This window comes from Pipistrellus hanaki, assembly GCF_964339955.1.
Source record: "Pipistrellus hanaki genome assembly, chromosome: 13".
NCBI lineage: Eukaryota > Metazoa > Chordata > Mammalia > Chiroptera > Vespertilionidae > Pipistrellus > Pipistrellus hanaki.
Genome location: NC_140515.1, coordinates 59,744,048 through 59,754,924, shown reverse-complemented (window position 1 = coordinate 59,754,924; position 10,877 = coordinate 59,744,048). Strand labels below are relative to the sequence as shown.

General features: G+C 55.8%; 1 protein-coding gene across 1 annotated transcript; it reads right to left on the bottom strand.

Moving 5' to 3' along the window:
- Window positions 1-4,132: 4,132 nt before the first annotated feature.
- Window positions 4,133-10,323, bottom strand: ELP6 (elongator acetyltransferase complex subunit 6). The gene is made up of 7 exons (XM_084901673.1): window positions 9,800-10,323; window positions 7,888-7,966; window positions 7,265-7,335; window positions 6,992-7,110; window positions 6,305-6,506; window positions 5,570-5,716; window positions 4,133-5,140 (listed from the first exon to the last, which is right to left on the bottom strand). The coding sequence occupies exons 1-7, from the start codon at window positions 9,851-9,853 to the stop codon at window positions 5,015-5,017; spliced, it is 798 nt and encodes a 265-aa protein (XP_084757799.1). The 5' UTR covers window positions 9,854-10,323; the 3' UTR covers window positions 4,133-5,014.
- Window positions 10,324-10,877: the final 554 nt, after the last annotated feature.

The following is a 10,877-nucleotide window of genomic DNA, read 5'->3' as shown; positions in this document are numbered from 1 at the left end:
GCCCTCCGCACGTGTGCCGGCGCGCGCATGCGCAGCCGCGCCTGCCCGCCCGCAGCTCGCGCGCGCCCCCTAGCGGCGGCCGGCGCCCCGTCGGGAGGGCGGGTTGTGGGCGACCTGGAACCGCAGTCTGGAAGGTTCCGTAAACAGGAGCAGCGAGGCCCGCCGCCGCCGGCGGAAGTCACGGCTGCTTCCGCGTCCACTCCGCAGTGCGCAGTCTTGTTCCGCCTCCAGCGGCTAACGCTTCCCCGCTCCCGGCTCCTCCTTCCCCGCTCCAGCCGCCGCAACGCGGGACAGCTCAGTCCCTTCCCTCACTAGAGGCCCGTGCAGACTCTGCACCTGCGGGGTCCCTGGCCCCGCCTGTGGGGATTGGGCGAAAGCTCTCGGACCTCCCCAAGGGGTCCCAGGTTGCAAGAGGGAGGTTCTCCGGTGACGCACCCTGGATTCGGGCTCCCTCCTCGCTGGTCCAGGAGCGTCACCGGAGAACCGCAGCTGCCAAGTCAGCTCCTACACTGAGCACCTGCCCCCTGTGGTCAGTGCACATCATAGCTAGCTGTGGGACAGTCCAACGGTTGTTTAAGCCTTTATATCTATAGAAGATTAGCAAAACTCAATCGTACTTCAAATTGCTTCCCATGGAATAATTCAAAATTGTAAACAAAACGGAGTTTGTCAATAAGTGCCTGGCTGGTGTGGCTCAGTGGTTGAGCATCAACCCAGGAGATCACAGCAGGGCACACACCTGGGTTGCAGGCTGGATCCCCAGTGGAGGGGTCATGCAGGAGGCAGCCGACCCATGATTCTTTCAACATGGATGTTTCTATCCCTCTCCCCCTCTCTTAAATCAATAAAAACATATTTAGCCCTAGTTGGTTTGGCTCAGTGGATAGAGCATCAGCCTGTGGACCAAAGGGTCCCAAGAACAATTCAGTCAAGGGTACATGCCTGGGTAGCAGGCTCGGTCCAATGTATTGTATAAGAGGCAGCCAATCAATGATTCCCTTTCATCGATGCTTCTATCTCTTCCTCTTTGAAATAAAATATAAAATAAAATAAACTTAGCCCTAACTGGTGTGGCTCAGTGGATAAAGCGTCGGCCTGTGGACTAAAGGGCCCCAGGTTTGATTCCGGTTAAGGGCATGTACCTTGATTGCAGGCACATCGTCAATAGGGGGTGTGCAGGAGGCAGCTGATAGGTGTTTCTCATTGATGTTTTTCTCTATCCCTCTCCCTTCCTCTCTGTAAAAATTCAAAATATATTTTTAAGATTAAAAAAAAAAAAAACCTTAAGAAAGAAGTCTTAATTCCCTGTACTTAAGCTTCTACACTGGGCCAATCCTCAAGAAAATCTTGTGAAAAAAGGGGCTGGGTCTGTCTCACAAATAAAAAACTTCGAGAGGGGAGGTTTGTGCAAGGTGACTGATAACTGGCATGGTGGCCACAGCCTGCGACACAGGACTCTGGGTTCCAGCCCACTGCCCCGGCACCTCGGCCACCGTGGACACGGCGGGTTTTCGTGGCGGTTCGGGTCTGTCTTTGCCGTCGCCTCACTAGTGACAGCAGCTGGTGAGGCCAGCAGCAGGGCAGGGCTGCTTCCAGCAAACTCCTTGGCTCTGCACCCTGGTCCCAGCAGCTGCTGCTCGTGCCTGGGGACAGAGCCTCAGGGAACCCCCGCAGGAGCCAGCTTCAGGATGCAGCCAACACTGACCTCGGTGCTTTCAGGACGAAATTAAGATCCAGGTGAACAGGTGTAAAATGCCTCAATTCCAAACACAGAAACCAGTCTTTTTTAAAATACATAGTTGATTTCAGAGAGGAGAGAGAATCATGGATCAGCTGCCTCCCGCACACCCCCTACTGGAGCCCACAACCCCAGTATGTGCCCTTGACTAGAATGGAGCCCAGGACCCTTCAGTTCACAGGCCGACGCTCTATCCACTGAGCAACATGGGCCAGGGATCTAGGTACTCTTTTTAAAAAAATATATATTTTATTGATTTTTTACAGAGAGGAAGAGAGAGGGAAAGTTAGAAACATCAATGAGAGAGAATCATTGATCAGCTGCCTCTTGCACAACCCCCACCGGGGATGTGTCCGCAACCAAGGTACATGCCCTTGACTGGAATCAAACCCAGGACCTTTCAGTCCGCAGGCCAATGCTCTACCCACTGAGCCACACTGGTTTCGGCAGATCTAGGTACTCCTGACTGAGCACCTGTGTTTGTAGGTCCCGTGCTCGGCGCTCTGAAAAAGCTCATCTCCACCATAACAGCCAGGTGAGCCGGCGCTGTTCCCGCCCATCGCGGCTTCCAGGAGGTTCTGGCATGTTCTCCGGTGGGCGTGCTGGCTGAGGTTTAGACGTGGTCACCTGAGTGAGGTGCAGATCCAGGCTTGTCTATCCACTGAGCCAAACCTGCTGGTGCACGTCGTTTCTGCAGCCATTTTAGGAGCAGGGAGTGATTTTTGTTAAGAGTTTCTCCCATTGACCCTTTGCTCATTGAAGTATGCTTCCTTCTTTCCAAACCTAGAATGGTCTGATTTTGTAGCTGTTACTGAATTCTAGCTAAACTGTTGTCATTAAGGAACATTCTCTAAAAGGAGCATCCCTAATGGCTAGTTATGTTAGGCGTGTGTGTGTGTGTGTGTGTGTGTGTGTGTGTGTGAGATTTTTTTTTTTTAATGATTTCAGAGAGAGAAAAGGAGAGAGAGAAACATCAATGATGAGAATCATGGATCAGCTCCCTCCCACTCGCCCCAAACTGGGAATGGAGCCCGCAACCCCGGCATCTGCCCTCAACCAGAATCACACCCAGGGCCCCTCAGTCCAAAGCTTATCTGCTGAGCCGAGACAGCCGGGGCTATGAGGTCTTATGTGTATGTGCATGCTGGCTGTTCCCATATCTGCTTTGATAAGGTGTCTGTGCCAATCTTTTGCTCACTTTCTGAGTGTCTTATTAAATTGTGAGTTAGAAATCCTGAACACAAGCCTCATACTGTATATATGACTTATAAGTACTTTTCCAAAAGTACAAATAGGAAAAGTAAACATTTGAAAAATAAATAGTACTAAAACTGACAATAAAGAAAACCATAAAGACCAATAACAAAGACAAAATTCCAAAACTTGCCTGTCCTTGACCAGTGCGAGGCCTAACTGGGAATAAAAAGCACTAAGACTTTCAGAGCATGTGAAAGGCAGCCAATTCCTCAACATTGCTGACGTGGCATGTATCATTTTTGTTTAAACCTGACTGGACGAATAGAAAGAAAAATAATCGGAGGCCATCGTTGCTCACAACTACAGATGGCATACTACCATAATCAATCAATCTAATAAAAATTAATTTTAAAACCTTAAGCCTAACAAACAGCAGAGTATAGAAAATGTAACTAATACTAGTAAGACAAGACTGCAGGAGGAATTCAAGGGTCATACACCGGAGTGTTACCACGGCCAGCACACCCACAGCTGGAAGAATGACCTCAAGGAAGCCGAGAAAGTCCACAGGGAGCCAATGATCACTGGTCAAGCCCTTCAAAGAGGCGTGGCTCAGCGGCTGAGCGTTGACTAGGAACCAAGAGCGCACGTCCAGTTTGTGGGACCGAACTCCAGGGTGGGCGTGCAGGAGGCAGCCAATCAGTGATTCTCTCTCATCACCGATGTTTCTACCTCTTTCTCCTCTCCCTTCCTCTCTGAAATCAATAAAAATACGCTTTAAAAAAGGGGGGGAATAGGAGTTGAGGAACATTTCTTTCTCCTTTCCTTCTTCAAGCTTATTTTTTAAACTGACTTGATAATATATTTTAAAATTAAGTATTATAGGAAAATGCCTCCTATTCCCTTTAAAACAGAAACTGGACAGCAAATGCCTACACACCCTCTCATGTCACAAATTGCCAAGTGCTGACTAAAGTCTCAAGGGAGGAATAAGCAAGGTGTGTACCATTATTTGCAGATGTTAACGATATATAAAAAAGGGGAATACCTAACAAATTCCAGAGTCTCAATCTGAAAATCATTACACACATTTAGAAACATTTTTTAAAAAGCCAACTGCATTACTGTCAAAAACACCATTAAAAAAAATTCAATAAAATCAGGTAAGTCATATTCCAATAAACATTTGAGAGGGTATTAAGTCAATGTCTGCATTAGTTTTAATAAAATTATACAACCAGGGGATGGGGGCGGGCTAGAGGAGATTAATGGGGGGAAAGGTGGCATATGTAATACTTTCTCAACAACAAAGATTTAAAAACCTAATAATAAAAAATTACACAACCAGTTTTAAAAAATGAGGCAAAGTCTGAGGAACACTTTATAGAACCTGACAAAGTGCTGGTGAAAGTCATCTGGATAAGTGGGCACAAGAACCCCTTTTCTAAAATTTTTATTGATTTCAGAGGGGCATTCGCACCCAGCCCCTGCTCCTGCACCCACGCCACCAGCCGAGGGGCCTCTGCTCTCCTGTGGCAGCCTGTGGCCTCCTGCCACCTGCACTGGTCTCACGCTCGTCCTGTTCTCTCCGCCGGCGCGCAGCACCTCCGGCAGCAGGTGCCCTGGGCCCACAGACCTGGTGGAGCCCCGCCCTTCCCAGGAGGCGGGGTCAGCGGTGTGCCTCCTGGGGCCTCCACGCCTTGCCACTGGGCTTAGGGAAGGACCTTTGCAAGACAAAGGTGAGACCTGCGCGAGATGCCCACGGAGCCAGGATGTGGGGCGCACCCTGTGCCAGCCGGGACGACCCCGTCCGTCCGTGAGGCCCGCCATCAGAACTGTCCCTGCCGGCGCTCAGACCCACCCTGGCTCCAAGGCACAGCCCAGACAGTGCGGTGACGAGTCACACGAAAGCTGACCCTTCCCCAGCTCCGTCTCGGCAGAGCAGGGTGCGGGGTCCTGACACACGTGTCTGCTGAGCGTGGGACAGGCACAGCCACAGGCCGCCACCGCCGGCGCGGCCAGCGGGGACACGGCTGCGAGGGGAGAGGCTTCACCCTCGTGTCGGCTCCGCCCCTCGGGTCACAGAACCGCAGGCGACATTCCTTTGGCGAAAAAGGACACGCTCTTGTCCTGGATCTTGTACTGGAAGGTGAGGCTCCGGCCCCGCGCGGCGGGCGGCCATGGTGTCCGCCAGAGGACCCGCAGCTGCAGGACAGGAGAGGATGAGGCCCCGCCCAGTACTGTCCCCGTGACCCCCGGCCCGTCCGTGACCTCCGACCCCCCAGCCCGTCCATGACCTCCTGACCCCCAGCCCATTCGTGACCCCCAGCCCATTCGTGACCCCCAGCCCATCCGTGACCCCCAGCCCGTCCGTGACCTCCGACCCCCCAGCCCGTCCATGACCTCCTGATCCCCCAGCTCCTTCGTGACCCCCAGCCCGTCCGTGACCTCCGACCCCCCAGCCCCTCCGTGACCCCCCAGCTCCTCCGTGACCCCCAGTCCGTCCGTGACCTCCTGACCCCCAGCCCATCCGTGACCCCCAGCCCGTCTGTGACCTCCTGACCCCCAGGTCCGAGTTTAAAGAACACCTTCCCACGTGAGGTCACCCAGCAGGAAGCAGGCCGCCCGGCGCACCTGCCCGTGCACGTCCCTGCAGGAGCCGGTGGCCAGGCCCTCGGCCCGCAGGACCAGGTGGCTCTGGTGGCCGAGGCCGTTCAGCAGGAGCTCGCTCTCCTCGTCCTCGGCGTCCCCGCTGGCGTGCACCAGGGCCACTATGTTTCCCTGCGAGACAGACGGAGCCTCTCCTGACGGTGGGACACCAGGACCGGGCCGCCCGCCCTCTCCCAGCTCAGCCTCCGCACCACCTCGCAACCAGCCCTTTGCGGGAAGGCCCTGCCTGGGCTCCATCCCCGCTGGACATCTATCTGATCGCCAGCACATCCAACCTGCTCTTCCAGCTCAACCGCCCAAACCAAGCACGGCGGGCGGGCGGAGGGTCCCGGCTCCCGCCGCCACGGGCACGTGCCTCGGCGCAGGTGCCTGGCCTGGTCCGGGCGCGTGCAGGAGGCAACCCGCCGATGTGCCTCTCACATGGATGTTTCCGTCCCTCCCTCCCCCTCCCACTCCCTCTAAGAGGCAGTGGAAAAATATCCCCGTGCGAGGACTAACGGAAAACAAAATAAAATCTCTATCGTGGTAAAGTCTCACGTTTTGCCTAACGGCCTGACGGTACAGGTTACAACCCACACTTATCCTGCACCTCACAATTCTTAAAGCAATCTGTACCCATCATCTCGACTGACCTACAGCCACGCCCAGAGGGACAGGACCGCCCGGGAGGGACACGGGCTGGGCCTGCCCGCCGCGTACCTGCAGCCGGCAGCACACGCGGGCCCTGCAGCGGTGCACGAAGTCCAGCACGGCGCCCGCGCCCGCGCCCAGGCTCAGCAGCACGCTGAGGTCATCCACCAGCAGCACCGGGCGCCCCCAGGCGGCCGCCCCCGGGCCCCCGGGCTCCAGGGCGTCCCGCACGAACTGGAACAGGGGCTGCAGGCCGCCGGCCGTGACCTCCCTGGACACGAGGCAGACGTCAGCAGAGCTCCATCCCAGGAGGGCGGGGAGCAGAGCGCGGATCCCAGCTGGGCCCAGGCGTCAGGGCGGTCGGCCAGGAAAGGCGAGCGAGCCCTGAGCTGTGGATTCCCGAGGCCCCGGCACCCGCGCTGGGCTGCCAGCTGCGGGCACAGAGCGAACAGCCCCCGCCCCGAGCACACGCCTGGCCCGTGGCTGGGCCGGAAGGCTCCTGTGGCTGGGCAGGTCCTGGCGCGAGGGCTCTGGCTTCAGGGCGGCTGGTGTGTGACATGGACCTGTTTCTGAAGGAGCCGGCCCAGATGCCACTGCCCCGGGCCTCCCAGAAACCGAACCCGTCACCACACGGCCCACCATCTGGCCCAGGGTCACAGCAAGGGCTCCCAGGAATGCCGCCACAGCAGGGACATGCCTGACCCGAAGCCACTCTGACCTCCCACACCCCGAGGGCTGGGCTGCGGGCGCACTGACCTGAGGAACCGCAGCGGGGGGGCCTCCCCCTCATCCCGGAAGAAGGTGTCCACGGCCGACCTGAGCCCCTCGAGGAAGACCAGCTGCCCGCGCTCCCGGGCCACGGTCAGGCTGACACCCTGCGCACAGCCAGGAGAGTGAGCCACGGCGCCCCCCACGGGAACCCCACGGGAACCCCACGGCTCGCCTCAAGCTCTCAGGAGGGCGCGGCCCCCCAAACCCTGCTGCGTGCACACTCCCTCAGGGACCTCCCCACGAGTCTGAGATACTCACCAGCTTCTGTCCCACGATGTTGTAGTGACTGAAGGACTGAACGAGAGCCACAAAGCACACCTTACAGTTCGCTGGAAGACAAAACACTTATCCTGACACCTCTGTGCACACCCTCCTCTCCCCGAGCCTCTGCAAACGGGAGCTCCGAGGCCGTCTTAGAGGCTCAGGCGTCCTGCGACCTAAAATACCAAGTTTGATTCTCAGATGCGATTTTCGAAATATTTAATAATTGTACTTTTTACAATTGATTCTGAGATGTACTTCCGTTAGATGTATTACTGGCTACCTTGTTTTAATACAATTTGGTCTTTAAACAATTATGTTTTTCTGTTTGCGGTCAGTGTACAGGAGTAGAGTTAACTTTTTCTTTATTGACTAAGGCATTACATATGTGCCCTGATCCCCTCATTGCCCCTAAAATGAACTTTTAAAACCGGTCCTATATCCGAGAGAGATAAAGGAAACACAAAGACGCTCTAGCCACCCCCCCACTACACGTAACCAATGCTAACCAACAGCCACCTGGCCCCCAGACACCAGCGAGCCCCATTTCTTCCCGAAACAGGCTTCTCTACATGCTTCCCGCCTCAGGCTTCTCTCTCTCGCCTCAATGGGTCCCTTACCTTTGAGGTAGAAGGAGAGAAAGTGGTGCACAAGGAAACTGCCATCGGTCTTAGCGTCACAGAGCAGAGTCAGCTTCCCCTGGAAGTAAGAGGAACACAAAAAGGAAGTCAGAGGGCGGCTGGCTGTATATATCTGAAGAGTAGGTGTGTGTAATTCATATGTGTACATATGTATGTAACACACACGTGTGTAACACACATGTGCGAGATACATATGCACTAGGATTATAAAAAAGGAAGTAAAACTGGTGAGAAAAACAACAATTACAGTGATCAGTATTAAGTCACTCATTATGGGCAAGCATATCTTGGCTTCCATTTCCCCGAAGCAAAACAGGGAATAAATTCCCTCCTCTTCCTCACTCCTCACCTAGTAACTCAGGGACTAGCTTGGGAGAATGAGATATTTAACAAAGGAAGCGTCTACCATCAGAATCCAACAAAAACCTCAGCCTGCCAACACTGGGAGGGACCTTCAAACACTCCTCCAGCTTCCTCCCGACTTCCAATTCTGGTGCCGAGTCCGTCATGGAGGGTGGGAAGGAGGGAAGGCGTGGTGCTGACAGGCCTGTGTCCGAAGGCCCTGGACACTGCAGCAGGCAGAGCTCTGGCCACGAGCCTGGAAAGACCTCTCAGGATGCCGTCTCTGACCAGCCACCACGAGTTCCTTGTCAAGATCAAGGGGCTTAGACACACCACCTCTGTGCTGTTGTGACTTTTCTCACTTATGAAACATGAGAGATGCCCTGGCCAGTTTGGCTCAGTACTAGGTAGATAGAGTGTTGGCCTGCTTGGCCCACAGACTGAAGGGTCCCGGGTTCGATTCCGGTGTGGGGGTGTGTAAGAGGCAGCTGATCGATGACTCTCTCTCATCGATGTTTCTAACTCTCTAACTCTCTCCCTTCCTCTCAGTACAAAATCAATAAAATATATTTTTAAATAAATAAATAAATAAAAATCAATGGGAAAATATCCTCAGATAAGGATTAACAATAAATGTTTAAAAATGTATTTCTTAAGACAAAACAGACATGGAAGATCACAGGATAGCTCCTGAGGGTCACCCCCAGGGCTGTCATCCCACTGGGATCCCCCACTCCCCAGCTGGGCCCTGGGCTGAACACTTGGGTGGCACAGAAGTCGTTGGTAAGGTAGCCAGCGCCACCTGCAGGCCTGGGCAGCTAAGAACTGCTGGGCGGCTATGAAATCCACAAGGATCTATGGAAACGGATCTTCCTGGCACTAGGCGGTCATAGAGGCCTCTTGGCTGGTTGGAGGAGCTTGACATCGCGTCACGAAGACAAAGGTTATGAAACAAACCAGGGATGTTCCTGGGAGAGGTACCCCCTGGGCTAACCGGTGGGAAATGCCCCAGAAGGCGGGAAGAGTGGGAACACAACGGTGGCCTTGGCGCTCCCGCGCTGGCTGAGGGCAGCTGGGAGGCGCGCGTCCAGGCGCCATGAGAGGGACGCGTCGGAGGAGCAGCAGCGATCCCCGCCACCTGCGGGGGCCCCTGAGCCAGAAGGACACGCAGGACGGGGAGGCACTGGGCCCCTGGGAAGGTGGAGAACCAAACCCTCCTCTCCTCTCAGGCAACCTCCCCCGGCGCCGGGACCCCCGCGCCGGTGAGCACGCCGAGGGCCTGGTACACGTTTGTGAACCAAAGCCCGTCCATACGTTGAACACGCTTTCCAGAACGTTCACGGGCACCACGGCCTGCGAGAAGGTGCGGAAGTCCGCCTCCCGCGGGGCCTGAGGCCCAGCCAAGCCCGGTCGGCCCTCCCTGGACTACAACTCCCAGGCACACCGGCCGGTGGACGCAGCGTCCTTCCCGCGGGTCCGCGCGCCCTGCACCCGGGACGCGTGCTTCCGCCAGGCTCCGGGGACCGCCCCTCCCCGCCGCGCGCGTTACCGGCTCCGGCCGGTCCGGGGAGGCATCGAGGAGGTTGTTGAGCTCGGGGAACATCCCGCGCTCGCGGAGCGGAGTCCTGGACCGGGAAGCAAAAGCGCCGCAGAGAGGAGCCGAGACCGCAGCACACAGCACGCACGCCCCCGGGCCAGGAGCACGCGCGACACCGCCTGCGCCACCGCAGCCAATCAGAAGGCGCCTCGACCTGGGCGCTTCCGGCGCCCGCGTGATGACGCACTTCCGGCGGCTGTCCCTCCGCTCCCTCGGCCGGGCGGCTGCAGAGGCTGCATCACGTTCAGTTCCCACCCTGCGGATCTGCGGCGTGGGAGCCCACACAGTGGCGCCCTCAAGGCCTCCGCCATCGGTTCTTCTTCCTCCCCTAAGCCTCACGCTGCCCGCCCCGGGCGAGCTCGGGCTGTGCTAGAAACGTGAGCTGCATCCCGGAAGGAGAGGGCCTGGGGTCCGCCCGGGCACAAAGCAGAAAACAAACATGGAACTAGGCATTGGAAAGTCCAGTGGGATGCATAAGCCTAACTAATGGACAGACAACGGGGGGGGGGGGGGGGGGGGGGGGGGGGGGGGGGGGGGGGGGTTAGGGTTAGGGGGGGGGGGGAGGCGGGGGGCGGGGGTAATGGGGGAATAAGGACACATACGTAACACGGTAATCAATAAAGAATTTTTTTTTTAAAGAGCCCTAGCTGAAACCAGTGTGGCTCAGTGGATAGAGCGTCGGCCTGAGGACTGAAGGGTCCCAGGTTCGATTCTGATCAAGGGCATGTACCTTGATTTCAGGCTCGATCTACAATATGGGGCGTGCAGGCAGCAGCTGATGGATGTTTCTCATTAATGTTTTTTTTTTTTTTTTTTTTTTTAATCAATCTTTATTGTTCATATTATTACAACGGTTCCTCATTTCTTCCCCCCTCCACCAGGTTCCCACCCCACCCTCCGCCCCCTCCCCATCCCCCATTGTCCTCATCCATAGGTGCACAGTTTATGTTCAGTCTCTTCCTCCCTCCCTTTCCCCGATAGTAAATCCCTTTTCAGATAGTAAATCTGTTACTTAGCATTATCTCATATC

Excerpts from the sequence above, each read along its gene's own strand:
- ELP6 (XM_084901673.1), bottom strand. The coding sequence starts at position 9,853 with ATGTTCCCCGAGCTCAACAACCTCCTCGATGCCTCCCCGGACCGGCCG. Across the intron at positions 7,111-7,264 it reads ACATCGTGGGACAGAAGCTG|GGTGTCAGCCTGACCGTGGC; the intron begins GTGAGTATCTCA and ends GGCTGTGCGCAG. Across the intron at positions 6,507-6,991 it reads CCCCCGCTGCGGTTCCTCAG|GGAGGTCACGGCCGGCGGCC; the intron begins GTCAGTGCGCCC and ends CCTCGTGTCCAG.